The sequence below is a fragment of the Eurosta solidaginis genome, chromosome 2 (assembly GCF_040869045.1).
Source record: "Eurosta solidaginis isolate ZX-2024a chromosome 2, ASM4086904v1, whole genome shotgun sequence".
NCBI lineage: Eukaryota > Metazoa > Arthropoda > Insecta > Diptera > Tephritidae > Eurosta > Eurosta solidaginis.
The window spans coordinates 270,028,086-270,051,920 of NC_090320.1; the positions used below are offsets into that span (position 1 = coordinate 270,028,086).

The 23,835-nt window shown below is 34.5% G+C and overlaps 2 protein-coding genes across 2 annotated transcripts in view; one reads left to right on the forward strand and one right to left on the reverse strand.

Annotated features, from left to right (window-relative positions):
• The window catches only part of LOC137242767 (apolipoprotein D-like), a 38,476-nt gene extending 28,324 nt beyond the window's left edge, over window positions 1–10,152 (forward strand). Inside the window, exon 7 of the mRNA XM_067770018.1 lies at window positions 10,051–10,152. Coding sequence (XP_067626119.1) covers window positions 10,051–10,137 — 87 coding nt within the window. The 3' untranslated portion in view covers window positions 10,138–10,152. The remainder of the gene's footprint in view (window positions 1–10,050) is intronic.
• A 9,299-nt stretch (window positions 10,153–19,451) lies between these two features.
• Acp1 (Adult cuticle protein 1) lies at window positions 19,452–23,458 on the reverse strand. Its single transcript, XM_067767986.1, has 2 exons — window positions 23,303–23,458; window positions 19,452–20,300 (listed from the first exon to the last, which is right to left on the reverse strand). The coding sequence occupies exons 1-2, from the start codon at window positions 23,306–23,308 to the stop codon at window positions 19,920–19,922; spliced, it is 387 nt and encodes a 128-aa protein (XP_067624087.1). The 5' UTR covers window positions 23,309–23,458; the 3' UTR covers window positions 19,452–19,919.
• Between the last annotated feature and the right edge of the window lie 377 nt (window positions 23,459–23,835).

The window sequence follows — 23,835 nt, forward strand, 5'->3', positions numbered from 1 at the left end:
TGGTACTGTTAAACAACCCTCACCGGCGGAAAGGTGTTCCAGCCCAATTTCGGTGCAGTTGGGAAGGCCCGTACAAAGTTGTGAAGAAGATCAGTGATACCATCTACCGCATACAAACCACTGGGAAACCACGGATTAGAAGGGTGGTACATTTGAAGATGCTAGCGGCGTTTAGATTGGGAGATTTATCTGATCGGGACGATCAGACTTAGGTGGAGGGCAGTGTTACGAATGTTAGCAAAACTAAGGAGTGCTGCCATCTCCAGGCCGATGCTAAGCAGTGACGTGAATTCACATCAATAATTCAATCATTATGTATCTACATAAACGAATCAATAATTGCGTCTACACATATGTACACATTCCGACGAGCAACATTTACATACCAGGCAGCGAGAGATGAGATGTCACACACAGATGAATTTACTTATACGCTTATGTGTGTGCGGGAGACTGTAAACTACAAACTCACATATGTACATCTGAGAAGCGCTAAAAAGTAGACAATTGTAAACAAGTAGAAACTATATGAGAACTATACACACACGAATATAGTTGGTAAGTTCTTGAAATGGAAGAGCCTAGAAGTATGCAGCGTAAACTATAAAAGCGGGGCAGGCGAGTAAGAAGTAATTCAGTTTGATTTGAGTTGTCAAGCAGTTTGATTAAGACGATATCTAGCGAGCAATAGCAGTGTTATTTTGAATAGTACAGTTTCATTGAGCTATCAGTCAGTGTGGTTATTAAGCAAGCTATTCGTTGCACAGTTTGTTATTGTGAAGTACTTTAATAAAGGCCATTTTGAATTATTACAAATTGGAGTTATTTATTCAACAGTTTAGTGATTCGAACTTAGCAGAGGATTGCAAATAAGAGGATTTGCAAGCAAATTCGTTACAATATGTAAGGATGAGCAGTCATATGAACATTGTTTTTGTATGCAATAACTGTCTGAGATTTCGTCAAACTTTTTTGCTATGTTTTCTCTCTTGTCTAAAGAGATTAACATACGCACCGAAATTTCAATTGACAAAACAGCTGACTTCGAAAATTCGAAATTCCTATTCCCCAATTATTGTTCTCCCTAGGAGAAAAGAATTGGAGGAATTTTTCCGCGGGAATAAAACAATCCGCGAGAACAAAATTCCGCGAGAATATTTGGAATGTGTCTATTTATGTCAGATGACGCCTGTATCACACAATACCCGGTTCTCCATAAAAATTCGTGCAGTATACTCATCTAAAAAATAAAAATAAATGTAAGGCGCGATAACCTCCGAAGAGATCTAAGGCCGAGCTTCTCTTCCAATTTGCGTCGTGCTCCTCTTGATTTTTCCCTACAAATTGGCCGGACGGGACCTACATGTTTTATGCCGACTCCGAACGGCATCTGCAAGGCAGATGAGTTTTCACTGAGAGCTTTTCATGGCAGAAATACAATCGGAGCGCTTGCCTGACACTGCCGAGGGGCGACCCCGCTTAAAAAAATTTTCTTCTAATTGAAAAATCTTATTTCTAAAATTTTGATGTTGCTTTGCCCGGGAGTTGAACCCAGGGCATACGGCGTGATAGGCGGAGCACGCTACCATCACACCACGGTGGCCGTCATCTATATATATAAAAATCAAATTCTGTGTCTGTTCGTTATGGAAATGTATTTCCCATACTTCAATCATCACCAAATTTTGGTTATAGGTTATTTCGATCAATGCGAAGGTTTTAGGCTAAAAATAGTTTCGATATATAGAAGGGGCGTGGCACCTTCCATACAAATGGAATTTTTGGTACTGCATAACTCTGAAGGTATACTTGCCAGAACACTGAAATTTAGGAAGGAGTTATATGAAGTCAATCCCTTACACCATCAAGAAAATGTGGAATTAAAAAAAAGGGGGCGTGGCACCTCCCACACAAATGGAATATATGAGTATCATACTGCATATCTCTGGGTGTAGTTATGGTAGGATAATGAAAATTGGTAAGGAGCTATATGACGTTAAGTCCTAACACCTGCAGTAAAATGTGGAATTGTGAAAAAAGGGGCGTGGCACCTTCCCCACAAATGGGATTTTTCAGAACTATGGTTGCCGTGCAAACTTTGATTTTTTTAACACCTAAAGTTTGACTCCATTGGTGAGCCAATTTCCAAAGTTAATATATGCGCAGGCATTCCAGGCGGTTCTAAAGAGTTTAGAAATTCAATTGGATAATTCACAATTTGGTCTTCATCTGTAACTGTGTCGAACGATTTATATTTCGTCACTTCACCAGGAATTTGGTTTTGAATGCGATCATTGATTTTGTTAACATGATTATTTTTTGGAGCTGATTGCTCGTTCGCATAGCCAAAAAAAAAAAGAAAAATATTTAAATTTTAAATTCTTCATTCTGAAATATGAAAAACCTTCGTCTTGATCGAAGGAACCTATAGCCAACATTTGGTGATGATTGAAGTATAGGAAACACATTTATATTTATGTCAGTGGGATCAGATAAACAATCCAATATATTATGATTCGTAAATATTTTTTTTCTAACGTATCTGAATTTAGTACAATGTAAAAGAAGATGGTCAGTAAAGTTTGTTGAACAATTACAAAATTTACATAAGTTTGAATAACTTTTATCCATAAGGTGTTGGTGTGTAACTCGAGTATGCCCTAATCTTAATCGGATATATTTGATCAAATCTAGTCGTTTTAAATTATGTTGTCCCACCAGTTTGAAGTTTTATTGAAACTAGAAATGTGGACTTTTTGTAGTTTTGTTTTCAATAATTTTGTAATATCTGCGTTGTTAATGTTTTTATTTAAGAATATAGGTGATTTGTGAGCTTCTTTAGCGATCTTGTCGGCGAATTCATTACCAATAATATTTACATGCCCGGCCATAGTACAGGTTTACAAGTATGATATGTACGAGAAGGAAACAATTCCTTTCTCTTTCTAACACACTACCGAGTAACACTTCGGTCAGTGTCAAACTATTGTGGAACTCAGTGGAACCTGCGTGGAACATGCGTTTGACACTGAACGAAGTGTCAAAATTACCGGGGTTGCTATCGTGGAAAGTGACGCAGGGAAACAAAAAAAGGAGCGGGATATCAAATATGTGATGGTAAATTTTTTTGAACGAACTTAGTATGAAAATGTAGTGCACCTATATGGGTCCTACAGAAAATTATAAAAAAGTCTTGAATTGGGATATCTGAGGACACGTAGTTATTCCAGTATTAAGAATACAAACACGGTTGCTAAGTTTTTCTACCCGTTCAAAAGTTCTCCGCGAAAAACAGTTTGAAACCGAGGTCGACTGCAATAACTCGTCCAAATATGTGGAAACGCGTCTATTAATACCTCCCCCGACGGTTTTGGTCTTGTTTTAGCAATCGTCCCCGGTAATAAATTATCACAATTTGATAATTAAAATTGTTCAAGACATATGGAGACATAAAGAGAGATGTAATTAAGTGCTCATTTGAAAGTAAATGAGGATATTTCTTTGTAATTTTACAATAAAAATTTTACAGAGTTTTCGTTAGCAGCTTCTACACTTTTTTTGGACCTAAGAAGTACAACAGTGCCAAATAGCATCCACAAAAAAAAGAACAAGAACAAGCATTTTATCAGGTGAGAGTGGCTGTGCATGTGCGTGCTGCTACATATCCTACTTGTAGACCTTTACAATGTGCCCGGGTACCCAAAGTAGAATAAATTTTGGGAAATTATTGATTAACATAGTTCTTATTTGGTTCGAATAAAAATTTGCGTTATTTGCATTTTTAACAGAACTAATAGCTCCAAGTGAATCAGTGCAAATAATATAGTTACTCTTGTTATTTTTTAGTAACAATAATGCTTGGAGAATAGCTACTATTTCAGCCGAGTAGACAGAACTATACTCAGAGAGTATGCCTGATTTCAAATGGTGTTGCTTGTTGTAATGCTGAATGTGATGCTCTCATTTGACTTTGATCCATCAGTGTATATAAATTTATAGTTTTTATATCTATTCAGAATAAAATTGAATTTACTGCGGTAGATCTCTGGGGCTGTGCCTGATTTCATAAAATAACTTAGGCTGTCTTCAATGCGTTCGTTATTTAAAAACCACTGAGGGTATCTTTCAGTAACTGATTTTGAAGCTATATCGTCGGTACAATGCCAAAGAAACGAATATGCCATTTTTGTTTAAACGAAATATTATATATGTCAAATTTTGCAAAGCCAAAACAACAAATGTGCATTTTTTGAAAAAAAAGTAAGGAAGGCTAAATTCGGGTGTAACCGAACATTACATACTCAGCTGAGAGCTTTGGAGACAAAATAAGGGAAAATCACCATTTAGGAAAATGAACCTAGGATAGAATGTGCTTGTATGACATGTGTATCAAATGGAAGGTATTAAAGAATATTTTAAAAGGCAGTGGCCTTTTCGAGATATCGCCATTAAGGTGGACCAGAGGTGACTCTGGAATGTTATTGTACGATATGGGTATCAAATGAAAGGTATTAATGACGGTTTTAAAAGGGAGTGGCCCTTAGTTGTATATGTGAAGGCGTTTTCAAGATATCGACCAAAATGTGGACCAGGGTGACCCAGAACATCATTTGTCGGATACCGCAAATTTATTTATATATGTAATACCAGGAACAGTATTCCTGCCAAGATTCCAAGGGCGTTTGATTTCGCTCTGCAGAAATGGTAGGTGTCACATCCATTTTACAAAGTTTTTTCTAAAGTTATATTTTGCGTCAATAAACCAATCCAATTACCATATTTCAGCTCTTTTTTCATATTTGCTATAGAATTATGGCATTTTTTCATTTTTCGTAATTTTCGATTTCGAAGAAGTGGGCGTGGTCATAGTCATATTTCTGCCGTTTTTTATACCAAGATAAAGTCAGTTCAGATAAGTACGTGAACTAAGTTTAGAAAAGATATGTTCATTTTTTCTCAAGTTATCGTATTAACGGTCGAGCGGGAGGACAGACGGATGACTGCGCATAAAAACTGGGCGTGGCCTCTACCTATTTCGCCCATTTTCACAGAAAACAGTTAACGTCATAAAAGCTATGTAAATTTTTGTTCGATTTATGGCATTAAAAGTATTCTAGATGAATTAAATGAAAAAGGGCGGAGCCACGCCCATTTTGAAACTTTCTTTTATATCTGTATTTTGTTGCACCATATCATTACTGGAGTTGGATGTTGACATAATTTACTTATATACTGTAAAGATATTCAATTTTTTGTTAAAATTTGACTTTTAAAAACATTTTTTTTTAAGTGGGCGTGTTCGTAATTTTGCTAAGTTTTCCTTAGCACACATATAGTAATAGGAGTAACGTTCCTGCCAAATTTCATCATGATACCTTCAACGACTGCCAAATTACAGCTTGCAAAACTTTTAAATTACCTTCTTTTAAAAGTGGGCGGTGCCACGCTTATTGTCCAAAATTTTACTAATTTTCTATTCTGTATCATAAGTTCAACCCACCTACCAAGTTTTATCGCTATAGCCGTCTTTGGTAATGAATTATCGCACTTTTTCGGTTTTTCGAAATTTTCGATATCGAAAAAGTGGGCGTGGTTATGGTCCGATTACGTTCGTTTTAAATATCACGGGTTGAGACGGGTGCTCAGGAACCTACATACCAAATTTTATCAAGATACCTCAAAATTTACTCAACTTATCGCGTTTACGGGCGGACGGACGGACGGACGGACGGACATGGCTAAATTAATTTCTTTTTTTGCCCAGATCATTTTGATATCTATCTCGATTAGATTATGCCCTTTCGGATTACCGTTATGCGAACAAAGTTAATATACTCTGTGAGCTCTGCTCAGCTGACTATAAAAATTGAAAATCATGTTTCAATTAACATTGCTTAGTGGTTCACAAAAGTAAACCTTCCAATAGTGGTTGAAAAATACAAAACTAAATCTCTATTAATTAAATCTGTTTTTTTAACAATATCTTACGCGTTTTTCTCAACACATCAAATATGCACGTTCGTTTCTTTGGCATTGGACCGACGATATATGGTATGTCTATCTTTTTACATAAGTCAATATATTTTTGTATAGCGGATTTATATTTTGGTGCTTTTCTTGAGGATTCTATTCTCTTGACAATATTTGAAAAAGTTTATTGTTTTGCAGTAATATTTTAAAGAGTTTAGTTGTCGAAAATAACACACGATTTTCTATTGGTGATATTTTTGATTCAAACATGAAATTGCTTATATTTGTTGTGCGGTAGTTTCCAAGTGCCATTATTATAGCTGAATGATATATTGATTTGACCTGTCTAAGAGAAGAAGATGCTTCATAACCATATAAAAAAAAAGAAAAATCAGTCTTTGACATCAGTAATGCATTGACTATACCTATGACGTTTAGTGGATTACAGTTATAACTATTGCTGGAGAGGCATTTTACTATATTTAGGTTATCATTAAGAGACTTTTTAAGTTTAATAACATTTCTCCTGTTATGTCTTTTATTAAAATCAACGCCAAGTATTTTTATCTCCTCAGCGCTAGGTATGGGAATGTTATTTACTTTTAGGTTGACTGAGTAATTTTTCTTACGGCATATATGTATTTGTTTACATTTTTCTGGGGATAATTTCGTTCCAAGTGGATGTATCATTGTACAAACTACTATGTTCAATTGATTGGTTTTTGTTTTTGTTAGGTTTTAAAATGAGAAGAAAATCTTCTGCATAGGCACAAAAGCTAATTTCCTTATGAATTGAAATCACATCGCAAAGTTTATTATATGTCACAAGGAAAAGAACCACGGATAATGGTGAAACTTGTGGTATGCTATTTTTGATATTGTAAGGTTGCGAGCAGAGAGATTCAACATGAACTCTAATTTTTGTACATAAAATTCTTTACATAATTCTTTATTTTTCTACCTACTTTCCATTTTTGTAGTTGATCTACAACTGCATGTACTCCTATCCTATCAAATGCTTTTTTAAAATTTAAAGACGGAATAGATATATAACTATGTGATGACAAAAAGTTGTTTACTAAATAATCTATTACAATATTGTTCGAACCATGACTATGTGATGACAAAAAATTGTTTACTAAATAATCTATATATAATAAGTTGTTCGAAACAGACAGTCCTTTTCTAAACCTAGTCTTATGACTATGTAAAACGTTTTTATTATTTAAATACCACCAAAGTCTATTTTCTACAATGCTATCCATTACTTTTGAAATACACGAATTTAAACAAATTGGTCTATATTAACTTACTTCTGTTTTATTTGCTTTGGGCTTCAATATGGGAATGGCAATGCTGGTTTTAAAAATTTGGGGGGGCATAATTATTGAGGATGTTGTTAAATAGTTCTAATAACCTTAGTTTGACGCACTTTGGTAAGTTTGAAATCGTAGGATACGAAATTCGATCTTGGCCTGGAGTTGTGCCAGTTAGTTTGTTTAAGGCCATTTCCAACTCAACATAAGTTATTTCTTTTTCAATGATGGAAGCTTCTTTGTTGACTGTTGTGTGTGATGAAGTTTTAGCGGCACGATATGAATTTGAAAAATTTATATCTAAGGCTTCTCTGACCAAGTCTTCGCAAATTATTCAGCAATTAAATTTTTGTCTAAAATGTTTATTGATTGGTTATATAAGGGTATAATACAATGGATGGCTTTTGGCTTATGAAGGCCGCAAAATGTTCTAATGTTTGACCAAATTTGGCTTGAAGAAGAACTTGAACTGATTTGACTTGTAAATTTATTAATAGATTCGGCTTTAGCATTTTTTATTTCTCTTTTGAGCTTAGAATTAGCCTTCTTGTAGTTGATAATATTGGTATTCGAAATATTATGCTTAAGTACGTTGAAGAGTCTATTTTTTTCCTTTTTTAGATACTAAGATTGTTATTCCACCATGGTACATATTTTTATACTCAGTTGAGCAGAGCTCACAGAGTATATTAAGTTTGATTGGATGACGGTTGGTTGTGGTATAAAGGAATCGAGATAGATATAGACTTCCATATATCAAAATAATCAGGATCGAAAAAAAATTTGATTGAGCCATGTCCGTCCGTCCGTCCGTTAACACGATAACTTGAGTAAATTTTGAGGTAAATTGATGAAATTTGGTATGTAGGTTCCTGAGCGCTCATCTCAGATCGATATTTAAAATGAACGAAATCGGACTATAACCACGCCCACTTTTTCGATATCGAAAATTTCGAAAAACCGAAAAAGTGCGATAATTCATTACCAAAGAAAGCTAAAACGATGAAACTTGGTAGATGGGTTGACCTTATGACACAGAATAGAAAACTAGTAAAATTTTGGACAATGGGCGTGGCACCGCCCACTTTTAAAAGAAGGTAATTTAAAAGTTTTGCAAGCTGTAATTTGGCAGTCGTTGAAGATATCATGATGAAATTTGGAAGGAACGTTACTCCTATTACTATATGTACGCTTAATAAAAATTAGCAAAATCGGAGAAGGACAACGGCCACTTTTAAAAGAAAAAATTTTTTAAAGTAAAATTTTAACAAAAAATTTAATATCTTTACAGTATATAAGTAAATTATGTCAACATTCAACTCCAGTAATGATATGGTGCAACAAAATACAAAAATAAAAGAAAATTTCAAAATGGGCGTGGCTCCGCCCTTTTTTATTTAATTTGTCTAGGATACTTTTAATGCCATAAGTCGAACAAAAATTTACCAATCCTTTTGAAATTTGGTAGGGGCATAGATATTATGACGTTAACTGTTTTCTGTAAAAATGGGCGAAATCGGTTGAAGCCACGCCCAGTTTTTATACACAGTCGTCTGTCTGTCCTTCAGCATGGCCGTTAACATGATAGCTTGAGCAAAAATCGACATATCTTTACTGAACTTAGTTCACGTACATATCTGAACTCACTTTATCTTGGTATAAAAAATGAACGAAATCCGACTATGACCACGGCCACTTTTTCGATATCGAAAATTACGAAAAATGAAAAAAATGCCATAATTCTATACCAAATACGAAAAGAGGGATGAAACATGGTAATTGGATTGGTTTATTGACGCGAAATATAACTTTAGAAAAAACTTTGTAAGATGGTTGTGACACCTACCATATTAAGTAGAAGAAAATGAAAAAGTTCTGCAGGGCGAAATAAAGAACCCTTGAAATCTTGGCAGGTATTACATATATAAATAAATTAGCGGTATCCAACAGATGATGTTCTGGGTCACCCTGGTCCACATTTTGGTCGATATCTGGAAAACGCCTTCACATATACAACTACCAGCACTCCCTTTTAAAGCTCTCATTAATACCTTTAATTTGATACCAATATGAACAATGAACACATTCTAGATTCACCCCTGGTCCACCTTTATGGCGATATTTCGAGACGGCGTCCACCTATAGAACTGAGGCCCACTCCCTTTTAGAATACTCATTAACACCTTTCGTTTGATACCCATATTGTACAAACAAATTCTAGGGTCACCCCCGGTCCACCTTTATGGAGATATCTCGAAACGGCGTCCACCTACGGAACTAAGGATTACTCCCTTTTAAAATACTCATTAACACCTTTAATCTGATACCCATATCGTACAAACAAATTTTAGAGTCAACCCTGATCCACCTTTATGGCGATATCACTAAATGGCGTCCACCTCACCACTTCCTCATAAAATACTCTTTAATGCCTTTCATTTGATACACATGTCATACAAACACAATCCAGGGTCTCCCTCGGTTCATTTTCCTACATGGTTATTTTCCCTTATGTTGTCATCATAGCTCTCAACTGAGTATGTAATGTTCGGGTACACCCGAACTTAACTTTCCTTACTTGTTATTTTTCAGATTTGTTTGTGAAATTGCTTCATTGGCAGAAGTGAATATAATGCGATCTATATTAGCACATTCTTTGTTAATATTACTACTAACTGGGCGTTCTAAACTAACTTTTTCTGCCCTTGCCGCAAATTTAGGCCAGTGATCACTTTTTAATTTAAAATTTTGTTCGTTTTTATAGAAAAAGGTGTTTGCTGATTTAAAAAGCTCCACAAAAATGGGGAAGTGGTCGCTGGAATATGTTAAACTTGCTGTATGTCAAGTGTAATCTACTGCTAATTGCGGAGAACAAAATGTTAAATCAATATGACTAAAATTTTCATGCTACTAAAGGGTGTCGGTGAATTATTGTTAAGTAAAATTAAGTTATTATCATCTATAAATTTAGCAATGCATTTCCCTATTTTATTATTCTTATATGATCCCCAATTTGTATGCCATCCATTAAAATCGCCTGTTATCAAAGTTGGATGTTGGATAGTTATATTTATTGTGTTTTGCAAATATATGATACTAAATGATTTGTTTGGAGAAATGTAAGCAGAAATATTTGTAAACTTAATTTTTGAGGTAACTGTTGCGGAGATTGTATCACTCATACTATTGTTAGTTGTATTTAAGTTATGCTGCACAGAATTATGTATCAAAAGTGCAGTTCCACCAAATGAGTTAGAACTCTTAGAAATAAATAAATTATAATTTATTGGAATAGGTATAGTTATTGTAGATTGCAAATGAGTTTCTTGAAGACTTATGATTTTTGGTGATTTCTCTTTTATCAATATTAATAACTCATTGTAATTATTCAAATAGCCTCTTACGTTCCACTGAATTATACTGCAATTCATTATGACAAACTAAAAAAATAGAGACCAAAACTAATTTAGAAAGGAATAAAAAAGTTTTAGTGAGAATTACGTTCTAAAATAAAAGAGTATGAACTATGCCATTAGATTGAGTCCTCCATCGCCTCAATTGTCTTCTCAGACTTTTTCCTTAATGTAGATTCAGCTTTACGAGTAATTTTAATTTGCCTTTTCAATCGTTTTGATGCACCTTTAGGCAGTATAGTGATTTTCTTTGCTGTGCTGCTTCCCGAGCATGTACTTGCGCGAACTGTATCACTTGTATATTTGCTTACCTTTGCTGTGGTAAACGCGGTGACTAGTGATGGAACGATATTTCGCTATTGGTGATTGCATCGCCGCTATTGTCAAATCGATAATAGCTATAGCTATTGCAGTCCAAAAATATCAGTGATTGGCGATTTTCCTTCATTCGATTCTTTTGAATGGCAATCACCTCTGGCAGAATATCGCCAATAGCGATTATAGCGATTGGCGATTTTCCTTCAGCCTGAAATTCTAATATTAATATTGATAGCGGGGATGCAATCATCGATAGTGAAATATCGTTCATCACTACTCATCTGTGTGCTTTGCTTTCCGACTGAGTAAAAAAGTTTATTGGCGACAAAAAGAAATAATTTTCTCGAAAATTGGAAAAAATATACTTTTACAAAAGTTTGCCACCTATTATCGAAAAATGGGGATAGTTATCTTAAGAACTGCACAAAGAAAAAATTTCTCGTCAATAGATAGTGGTAAATAAGGGCAAAAAAGTATGCTTTTTGTGCAGAGAAATTGTGGAAACGGCAAACTTGTGCAACAACAATTTCGACGACGAAGTGATGTGCAATAATTGCAAAAAATGGTTTTGCAATGGGCGTGGAAGCACATCTGGATCCCAAGTTGTTAAACTTTCGGTGAGGGCTAAACACGGGGAAGTCACCCTACATTCTGAAGGCCCACTTCGAGAAACAGTACTACAATTTTACTCGTGTTGCGTACGTAATGTATATGAATTTGGATCAAGAACAATGGAAGCCACTTTTAACTGATCGTTCGTTTTTGCCATGGTTGGTTAAGGTGCCTACCGAGCAAGAGCAGTGGCGTGCACGACAAATATCAGCAGCACAAATAAACAAATTAGAGGAATTATGGAAGGAAAATATCGATGCAACATTTCAGGATTTAGAGAAGCCAGGTATAGACACTGAACAATCACAAGTGCTATTGCGTTATGAAGATAGTTATCAATATGAGATAGTTTTTGGTCCACTTGTGCGCCTAGAAACAGAGTACAGAAATAAGATGGGACGTTGGCCTAAACAAAGAAACAATAGCATATCTTACGCTTGCTCAAACTGATTCGGACATGAAACTAATGCTTATGTTATTCATAAGTTAATACTTCTAGGCTGTAGCCGTTAACAGTTTTATAAAATTTGTGTTTTTGATGTAAAAATAAAAGAATTATAGATACATATATCACTCGTCTTATTGTAAACAGATTAACTCAAAATTTAAGTTTTTTGGGAGAATGCAATTCAAGCTTTGTCATATGGTTTGTATATGGTTGAATTCTCCGGCTAATTTCTAGGGCACTGAAGTGGGTGGCTAATTTTCTGCTAAAGAATATTTTTATAATAGTTTGAAGAATTTGCTATATTTTTCCTCTGTATTTTTCATTAAAAATTGTTTCACTTTACTATACAAATATTATGCAGCCAAATACAACTTTCAGAATAAATTCATACGGAGTATTTCTGAATACATCGGTGTAGTATAATATAGTAAATAAATCATGTTTTTATGGTGTTACATATACAGATTTATTTCGGGTTGATTCATCTTACATTTAAAAATCAAAGCATTTTCAATTAACAAAATTTATAAAACAAAGATGCATAGACATATATTCCAGCTAGTTTCATCTCATTGAGTATAATATGAGACTGAACACATTAGAATTTCACATTTCATCAGTTTACTATAAAAGGTACATATTTTCGTCTTTTTATTCCAATTTTGGTTCATATATTCTGTATACTAAATTAAATTAATGTATAACATTCAATCTAATCCGGTAAACAAACTTAAACATTCAACTTTTATAATCAAGTATACAAATAATTGCATTCGCTTATCAAAGATAAATGAAAGCGATCGCCATAGCTGTAAAAAATAGCCATATCTATATTCACTGATAGCTCAAAATCGCTGTATCGACCATCAAATCTTCTGTATAGAAACGCTTGTTAAAACAAAGCGATCGCTATAGCTATAAAAAATAGCCGTGATTCAAAAATAGCCATATCTATTTTCACTGATAGCTCAAAATAGCCATATCGTCCATCACTAGCGGTGACACAATGACATTTTTCATACAGTTGCGTTTAACGCAAGCTTATGCATTCCAATAACATTGCCACAATCAACCAAGATGTTGCGTTTGTAAATATGAAGGAACTTCACACGTAGCAATTGAAGTTTATTACGCCTTGCCCATTCACATACAAAATTCCACGAAGCACTGTTATAAACATTCTCCCTATACAACAAAAATACTTGCTAACATATTTTGTGTCGTATTCGATTGTTATATTGCAGTTTTTAATTGCGAAAAATGTTAGAAAATTTACCAGCCAGTGGGAAAAATAATTTCACTTGCAAAGTGTGCCAACACCCTTAACCAAAGCAACTGTCAAATTCTTCTTCTTATTCTTTGCTTGGAACAAAACTTGGGAGATGGCTACTTTTCAATATCAGATGGCGCCAATGTCGCTCATTCTACCGTTGTCCATAAAAATACGTGCAATCTACTCATAATGCACAAGCTTGTGTTAAACTCATCTATATGAAAAACTGCTTATGTGTCGGAGCTATACGAGTGCTGCTTTCAGTTGCTTTACTACAGCAACTGGTTGTGTTTTCGTTTGTCTTTGCTAGTGTGAGCAAAGAGGATAAATATAATAAAAGCCGTCACTCGTTATTTTTTAGGCATTTACTCGATGTAAACTATGAGGTAGTCGCTACTTTTGTTTTATGAGGGACATTTTTGAATTGCCTTCCATATATCCAAGCGGTGTTGTCACTTTATGCAAACGTGTTTTTTGAAAAGAGAATTAAATAACTAATTAAGACATTTATAAACATCTCGCCCAAAAAAAAAGTAGCGAATACCTCATAGTTTACATCGAGTAAATGCCTAAAAAATAACGAGTGACGGCTCTTATTATATTTATCCTCTTTGGTGTGAGAGTGTTGGTTTCCGCTGAGTGTGTTTCCGCCGTCTCGCTAGTGTTTTTGTTTAACGTTTAATTTTTAACATAATTTAAGCACTGCTTACACTGATTGTAGTTTTAGAGTGCAAAAATGTAAATTCTGAACACATAGCTGAATTAAAAGTGTACAAATAATTGTTAAATAACAAATACAGACAGTGGTAGTTTAACAAATTCTGCTGTGGTAAGAGGTGAATGTGACCTACTAGAGGTTTTGTGAAGCTTGCTTCACACTATTTTTCGTCCCTGCAACATCTTTATTCTTCGATCAGTATTTGGTATGTATAAAGTAAAATATGCCGGTCGTTGTATATTTTGAGTGCTACTTTGTGTCCAACCTATTGAAGAGTACGTATAGTTTGAAGATCTTTCTCTTTTACAAATATGGGACATATTGAACTTAAGGTGAAATGATCATATTTCTGTTCGGTAGAGTCGGTGAAGCTTGACTGCAATTAATACAGATTTCATTATTTTTGCAAAATTTGTCGGTCAAAAATGTCCGCCTTGGAAGCATTTGTTGCAGCGAATTGGACGCGGTATATATGGTCGAATTGGTTTTCTCTCATATCCAATATATATATGAGTGGTAGTGGTGATAAGGAGAAAGTATTACAAGCCCAGTTTCGATTAACTGATCATTAACTTTTATTTTTATTTTTTGGACGTCAACAACAAAAGATGATTTAAGTTCTTCTATTATCTCTTTCTCGGCAATACCACGTAAATTTTTGGAGTATATAACACCTTTAGTGTAATTTAGAGTGGGATGTTCTGACACTTCCACTAATATTTGTTCATTGATAGCAGTGAGTGATACTATTTTTTTAGATTGCTCTAAGTTTTTTGTTTTAATTAGACGCATTACATTTTGAGTTTAATACATTCACTCACTTCAATTCCACATGTTTTGTCTATACATGTTTTAATAAGAAAAGGGGAAGTATTGTCTAAGCTGCTCTCTTTATTTTCAATCTCTTTGATTGCACCGTTATAACTTCCGTTCAATACACTTTTGTTATTGTCTTTTTTAACTGGTTCTGATGAATTTGCACTGATGTTTTTAATTGTTTTCATTAGACGAAATTTAAGTCCAGGTGTTGTATTTTTTTTAAATTTAATTGATTTATCAAAAATAAGTTGTATATAGTTACTTTCACCGCCCCTATGAGGGCCGACAGCGTAATATTTTCTTCCATTGGTGAAGACGTTTTTTCTTAAAATTTCCGACATACATGTAATGTATTGACTTTAAATCGCGGAGAGTAACTGCAGTAACGACGGATCACTATGGACAACCACTGAAGACTGGGCTTGCAATATGTTGCTTACTCTAGAGTTGTAACGCCAAAAAATTTGTTTATTTTTGCACCGAACGAAAAAACCAAAAATATTGTGTACCGACTTGCATTACAACAAGATACAATAATGAAATGTTTTAAACGAAAATTTCACCAAATATTCGTACAAAATTTAATTCAATTTACAGAAAAACAACCTAAATTATCAACAAACAAAACAGAAGAAATAACGCAACATTCATTCGATATCGGGCGTTACAACGTACGCCGAGTAAAGCTAGTTTTCAATTTATTTCAATGGAATTCTTACCACAAAAATTGCTCAGTCACTAAAATATAGCAGAGCAATGACATTTCACCTAGGACATAATTTAGGCGAGGCATTAAAAAGAGAAATGTTGGATCTTTGGGCAAACCTTTTGTCAATAATTTTTGATGACACAATGAACTTATCAGAACAAAAAGTCTTGTTTTATTGGCCAGATATTTCGATCGATTATCAAACACCTTTCGTGATAGATTTTTGTCACTAGTCCAGCTAAAAGAATATATTTCGAATACACGTGTGCCTCTAAGAAATATGACAATGAACTTGAAATCAAGTAAAAGAATGAAACAGTAAAATAATGCTACTCACTTAATTTATTGAGAGTTTGTAAGGGACAACGTGCCAAACAAAAAATTACACCTTTAAAATTTTTGACAAAAAAATTCTATGTAAAGATTTTTAAAGCGTTAGTTCTTGTTTGAAACGACGATGTTTAAATCTTTCTCACCGAGCTCAAAGCATCTCAATGAGTTCAAGGAATTACAGGACTAAGTAACTTTGCATAAGAAAACTGGAAGTAAGACATAAATTCTTTTCGAAAACGACAACTTTATAAATGTACAACGAATTGCGATTAAAAAATGTATTTTACATATGAATATTCAGCCTTTGAAGCACTTGCAAAAGATATTTGATTTCGGAAGAAGTGTTTTGTGTAAAACTATTACCGTAGGTGCTTGCAGAACCCCATAAACTTCAATAACAACACTAGATTCAGTAAATTACGAATCTAATACTATGTACAAACACACATCAAATTGGCAATTTGGGCAATCTATTAAGCAATTTATCATATAGTAAATTGTAATAATAAATTGTCAATTTAAAAAAAAGCGTAATAAATTGTTCCAAAATGCAAATGCAACCTTGTAAAGTGTGTTTCTTGAGTAGATTTAAACGTCAGTTACGCATGGCTCAACTATATGGTTGGCTCATATAATCAGCTGATTTTATATTTTTCTTTTCACTGGAGTAAGGATTGTCAAAAGAAGATGGCAAACTCAAAATGAAACCAAAATATTGAACACATTTTCTTACAACACACAAAAATTTCAAAGTTTTATGTTTTCATTCCATTTCATTCGCCTAATACCAACACGCACATTTTGACAGTCTGAACAAAGGTATGTTGTTGCTGTAGAGATGAGCCAAACAGCTATCAAATTACTATTATGTAAGCTAAATTGACTTTTATGAACACCACTCAATTTAAATCGAAATTGCCTCAATTAAATTTTCTGTTTGAACATAGTATGGGTTCTGGTATCAAGTTTAAACGTTTGGGCAAAAAGTACGCATCTATAAAAATAGCATTAGCATAATTGCTTGGTTTAATTCACGATTTACTGAGTTTGCCATAACCCAATTTTTTAACCGTTCCTTAATAAAACCTAAAGGCTGAGACACAATGAAATTTTCATATAGATGCGTGCGTTCAACACACTCTGCCAGTAACATCGCGACATTTTATGTCACTGCAATCAAGCAAAACTAGTTTCACAATATCTGGTTGGTGAAAGACAGAGACTTATCCTAGAAATATGAGAATGTTATACCTAAATAATTAATGCAGTATTTGTTTCTAATATGTTTTTTTCTATTTCTTAAAGTAGTACACTCAGCTGATGATATCTATTTTGTAGGTGAGCAGTTTTCGATTTCGACGCTGTCCATGAACAAAAAAAAAAAAAAAACAATGTAAATTATAACAAGTAAGGAGGGCTAAGTTCGGGTGTAACAACCGAACATTACATACTCAGCTGAGAGCTTTGGAGACAAAATAAGGGAAAATTACCATTTAGCAAAATGAACCTAGGGTAACCCTGGAATGTGTTTGTATGACATGTGTATCAAATGAAAGGTGTTAATGATTATTTAAAACGTAGTGGGCCTTAGTTATATAGGTGGACGCCTTTTCAAGATATCGCAATAATGGTGGACCAGGGGTGACTCTTGAATGTGTTTGTACGATATGGGTATCAAATTAAAAGTATTAATGAGGGTTTTAAAAGGGAGTAGCCCTTAGTTGTATATGTGAAGGCGTATTCGAGATATGTACCAAAATGTGGACCAGGGTGACCCAGAACATCTTCTGTCGGGTACCGCTAATTTATTTATATATGTAATACCACGAACAGTATTCCTGCCAAGATTTCAAGGGTTTTTTATTCCGCCCTGAAAAACTTTACATTTTATTCTACTTAATATAGTAGGTGTCACACCCATTTTATAAAGTTTTTTTCTAAAGTTATATTTTGAGTCAATAAATCAATCCAATTACCATGTTTCATCTCTTTTTTCATATTTGGTACAGAATTATGGCATTTTTTTAATTTTTCGTAATTTTCGATATCGGAAAAGCGGGCGTGGTCATAGTCGGATTTCGGCCATATTTTATACCAAGATAAAGTGACTTCAGATAAGTAAGTGAACTAAGTTTAGTTAAGATACATCGTTTTTTGCGCAAGTTATCGTGTCAACGGCCGAGCGGAAGGACAGACGGTCGACTGTGAATAAAAACTGGGCGTGGCTTCAACCGATTTCGCCCATTTTCACAGAAAACAGTTATCGTCAGAGAATCTATGTCCATACCAAATTTGACAAGGATTGGTAAATGTTTGTTCGACTTATGGCATTAAAAGTATTCTAGACGAATTAAATGAAAAAGGGCGGAGTTGCGCCCATTTTGAAATTTTCCTTTATCTTTGTATTTTGTTGCACCATATCATTACTGTAAAGATATAAAATTTTTTGTTAAAATTTGACTTTAAACAATTTTTTTTTTAAAGTGAGCGTGTAGATTTCGCTAATTTTTATTTAACACACATATAGTAACAGGAGTAACGTGCCTACCAAATTTCATCATGATATCTTCAACGACTGCCAAATTACAGCTTGCAAAACTTTTAAAATACCTTCTTTTAAAAGTGGGCGGTGCCACGCCCATTTTCCAAAATTTTTCTAATTTTCTATTTTGCGTCATAAGGTCAACGCACTTACCAAGTTTAATAGCTTTATCCGTCTTTGGTAATGAATTATCACACTTTTTCGGTTTTTCGAAATTTTCGATATCGAAAAATGTGGGCGTGGTTGCAGTCCGATTTCGTTCGTTTAAAATAGTGATCTGATATGAGCGCCCAGGAACCTACATACCAAATTTCATCAAGATAACTCAAAATTTACTCAAGTTATCGTGTTTACAGACGGACGGATGGACGGACGGACGGACGGACGGACATGGCTAAATGAATTTCTTTTTTCACCCAGATCATTTTGATATATAGAAGTCTATATCTATCTCGATTAGTTTATGCCGTTACGGATTACCGTTATGCGAACAAAGTTAATATACTCTGTGAGCTCTGCTCAGCTGAGTATAAATATAACATTTCACAAGAAAAAACACCGAATTAGCCTGGTTTCATTAGTCCACTTGAAGTCCATTAAAACAAACGGTACACATTATTATTTTTTTGCAGTTTGAGTTAAAGCCAAGTGTCTTCTTTTCGCTTTTTATTAAAATTTTTTTATAGGAAACCAAGGAATTATCCTCAAATGTTTATATCTTACACGAATTGTTTATATCCAAGAAAATAAAAGAACAATTTGGTCCTTTTTTTGAAATTTGGTCCCTTTTTCGATGAATTTTGGTCCCAAATGAAAACATGGTGTTATTATAAAGAGACAGCTTGCGGTAAGTTTCATAGTACAAAAAAGCAACGTAGGATTTTCGTCAATTATCACAACGGGCTTCCACAATAAACAATATAGTTAAAAAAACTTAAAAGTTTTAGATAAAAAAATTTCAAAAACCTTATTAAAAATAATTTTCTTTTGTTTTTTAGTCGTAATCGATTTTATTCATTTACAACTTTACTTTTATTAGTAAATGCATAAGAAATATACAGTTTGCCAAAACAAGCTTCAATGGAAAAAGAAATTTATGAAATTGCAAAACAAAAGGAAAAATGAATGATTTATTTTTTATGAGAGAAAGCAAAATTTAATGAAAAGGACTTAGCGCAGTTACCATGATGAAGTTGCGTAGTGTAAGCTTTGGTCGTTATTGCTCTCTTAATTCAGACGAATGTTGTTGTGGAATTCAAAGCCATGTTTGATTTGTTGCTCGTTTTATAATATTTTCGAATTTGATGCTCTCATTGCATTGTTGCATTTAAACATTTTTCATATTACTTCTCATATTACTTCTCTAAAGCTTTACTCAATTCCACATTCAGGTTCATAAAACATAATCAGGCAGTGATGTCGTCAGTTATGGCTGAGTCAATTTGAGTTTACCAAGTTCCTGGTGCTGGTGCAACATTCACATTGGCTACTGAATTTACATGTCCCGGCAGTGGGGCAGTATGCACAGCACCACGAGTTTTAGCTACATAAGCACCACCAGGTACTGGAGCACCATCGGCAATTACTACGGATGGAGCGTGAACTGCATGTGGAATTGGTGCATGAGCAGCGATGATTGTCGGTGAGGCGGCAGCAATTACAGCAGCTGGAAGATGTTGTGGATATACAAGTGGATCGGACAATGGACCAGAGACGGCGGTGTAGGAAAGACCGTGGCCAGCGATTTGTGTTAATCCAGGCACCAAGGGGATGAGCGATGATTGCACACCCAAAGCGAGAGCTAAAGTGAAGATGACTGCTGTGACGAACTGTATTTGAGAAAGAAAGAGAAGTTGAAATATATAATAAGTTACTTTTTCTTTTTAACTGAATTATAAAATACAATATAATGTATATCTTTTCAAATTTATTCTGAGCATATTTTTTAATAAAACATCCTAAAAACATATTCAGCTCAATTAATCCAAAGTAATAAACTAACTTAAGTAATACTATTTGAATAACGAACAAGGAACTGAGAGGAATATGCAAATACACAGAAATAAAATTTTGTTTGTGTATTTATGTAGGTTCAACAAAAATGTTTCTTCTCATTATTCATTCTAAAGAAAATGTGCACAGGGCGATGGTTAATGCTGAATGTTGTTTCTGAATTCTACTTCTCCATCAGCTAACCTTTCGGGTTGTGAGCTTTGAACTCGAGTACATTAATACTTCATTCTGCATTCAAACTGGTCTTAAGACAGATGCTTCTATCTACTTAGCCATTTTAATACCCCGCTACATGCTTTGTTATTGGTCTTCAACGTTTGCCTTTTCGATGCTTTTCCTTTCATACACACTTTGGCACTGATGAAGTTCTGTTTAACGCGCCGAAAAATATTCCACACAATTCGGGATTATACATATAGTATAGGGAAATATATAGTAAACAATTGTCAAAGGGTCATTATCAAATAGAAATAGGAAGAATTATTGAGATCACTGTGATCTATTTTTCTATGAAAAAGGAGCTTGAGAGTAGGGAAACGTGGACTGAGTATGGCTGCGACTGAAATCATGCTATTCTGCTGACCAAAAGTAGGCACTCGTCTCAAAACTAGGAACCAACGCACTTTTATTTCAATAAGTAGACGGGCAAAGTTGCTAGCCACATGAAGTTCTATTATTCTCTTACCCAAAGCAGCCACCGTGGTGTGATGGTAGCGTGCTCCGCCTACCACACCGTATGCCCTGGGTTCAAACCCCGGGCAAAACAACATCAAAATTTTAGAAATAAGGTTTTTCAATTAGAAGACAATTTTTCTAAGCGTAGTCGCCCCTCGGCAGTGTCTGGCAAGCGCTCCGGGTGTATTTCTGCCATGAAAAGCTCTCAGTGAAAATTCATCTGCCTTGCAGATGCCATTCGGAGTCGGCATAAAACATGTAGGTCCAGTCCGGCCAATTTGTAGGGAAAATCAAGAGGAGCACGACGCAAATTGGAAGAGAAGCTCGACCTTAGATCTCTTCGGAGGTTATCGCGCCTTACATTTATTTATTTTAAAGCAGCAATGACAGAACGTTGAAACAACCACCGTTCCTTTAGTCTCCTTACATGTACCCTAGTAGCAAAATATTTCAGTAAAGGCTACTCCTGGAACGATTGTTGGTCTAAAATAGCCCAACAATGCTTTTATCCTTACATCAAAATTTAAAAAAGGGGTCGCCTATTGGCAGTGATTTGGCAAATAATCCAAGCCTCTCCGTGAAAATTCATCTGCCTTGCTGATACCGTTCGTAGTCGGCATAAAACGTGCAGGGTCTGTGCCGTCAATTTACAAATTGAAAGAAAAGCTTGGTCTAAATATCTTTGGAGATATATCACGCCTTGTATATTTTTGTTTGTTTTTTATTTATCAATAAGCAACTGAGTATACATTCCTTTGAAGGATTTTCTGTTCCCAGTCGTGTTAGATAAATAAGTGTTGAAGACTATACTGGTAGGTCTATTGTGCTCTCACCTCATTCACAACTCTTCATACAGTATTCATAAAACCGATACTTGTTAGAGTTCTGTAACTGTTTTCTAAGAGACCTAATGTGCCTGTGAGAGCTCTATGACCACTCTGTAGCGATTTGAGCTATAGTGCTTCACTTCATAGTCCCTATTCTTGAGAAGTCAACTGAGAGCAGCGACTCAAACCCATTAGTTTATTGGTAGCTATCGCCTGCTTATTACCGTCTAACCCATGTAGCCCGAAGTCCAGGCAAGGAGTAAAATATTGAGGAGCGCACACAGCCGCTGAATAAATAGCTGGATATACATATACGAACAGGCTATGATTTTCTGCTACAGAGTCTAAGGCAACAGTTCCGATCCACTTCTGGAGTTTTCATGTCAATTGTTAACCATACGATCTTGTGTGAGCAGTGGATGCTTTCTTTCTCTCTAGGTGCTCTCCTTTATATTTTTATCGAATACTACCTGATTGGGATCTTCTCTTGCAAGGCATAAAATTTGTGTGATGGAATAACCCTATCTGTGATCGAGCCCTTCGACTAAATATGCTACGGCTAGGCCGAGGATTGCCTACAATGCTATTGCCGAACATGGACGTATGTTTCCGTCAATTCAAAAACAATAAAAAAAGTCTCGTTATCGATAGAGTTGTTCTTGATTCCCACGCTACCGTGGTATAGGTTAAATTTAAACTTCATGTTCTTTTTATATCATTCTATTTGAATGCGGCTACGTGATTTTCCCCAGACTTTTGTGTACCATTAAGATATGTTGCTTCCTCTAGATTTTAGTGTCCAGGATGATTCCTAAGTACACTTCCTCACTTGCATATACCAATACCATAATACAATCTATGGTTATTGTTTCTATCCATTTAAGACCCATATTATGGCTTAAAAAATTATAACTGCCTCTGAAGGGTGTATGCTAAACACTAGAACACCGTATGTTTAATATATTCAGTTTAGCTTTGTTAGCCTTTGCTATTAAATATTGATGATGCGACAATTGTCAAAATCTGCCGACAACTACGCCTTAAATATATCTTATAAAGCACTTAGGCAAGGATAACAGTAAGCTGATAATAACTAAATTGTATTAAGACTCCATTTACGATGATAAATAAACATATTTTTTTGTTATTTCTTATTGACACAGAATTTCTTAACAATTCTTTTCAATTTGTCACTTATGTTCTTTCTATAGACCTCTCTTCACTTGTATTAACTTAACTTTCATCACATGATATTTTTAATTTTTTTCTATTTCATAATTTTATTTATTACTTCTTTTAATTTGAAGACCACTTACTTTCATTTTATTGCTGTTTAATTTGTTTAAATAATTTTAAAGCTGCTAAGCTAATTTGCTGGTTACTTGACCGTTTGGACTAATTTTCCGTTCTGATTTCTAAAGCGCAATCGCACCCATTTTTATACAAAATAATATTCTTGGAACACACATTTGAAAGTAAATTAGATCACTCGAGATTGTAATGAAAGTAAGAATGCATATAGAATCAACATCTGTATAGCATGCGAATAACAAAGGAAAAAAGAAAAAAAAATAAAAATTTGTGCCAATAATTACTGCATAGCATGCATAGCAAACTTAGCACAACAAGTGGCAATAAAATCAACACTTTCAATATTAGTTTTAAATAAACTTAGAAAAAAGACATAACGTCATACCATATGCGGTGTTTACATATGTCTATATGTCTAATCTTGTAAATATATACAATACATTTATACACTAATGAGATGCAAAAGTGCTGCTGGTGGGCTCATAAAAGTGCTCTAAATAGGTATGTAATAGTGTTTGAAAGGAAAAGCAAAAACAAA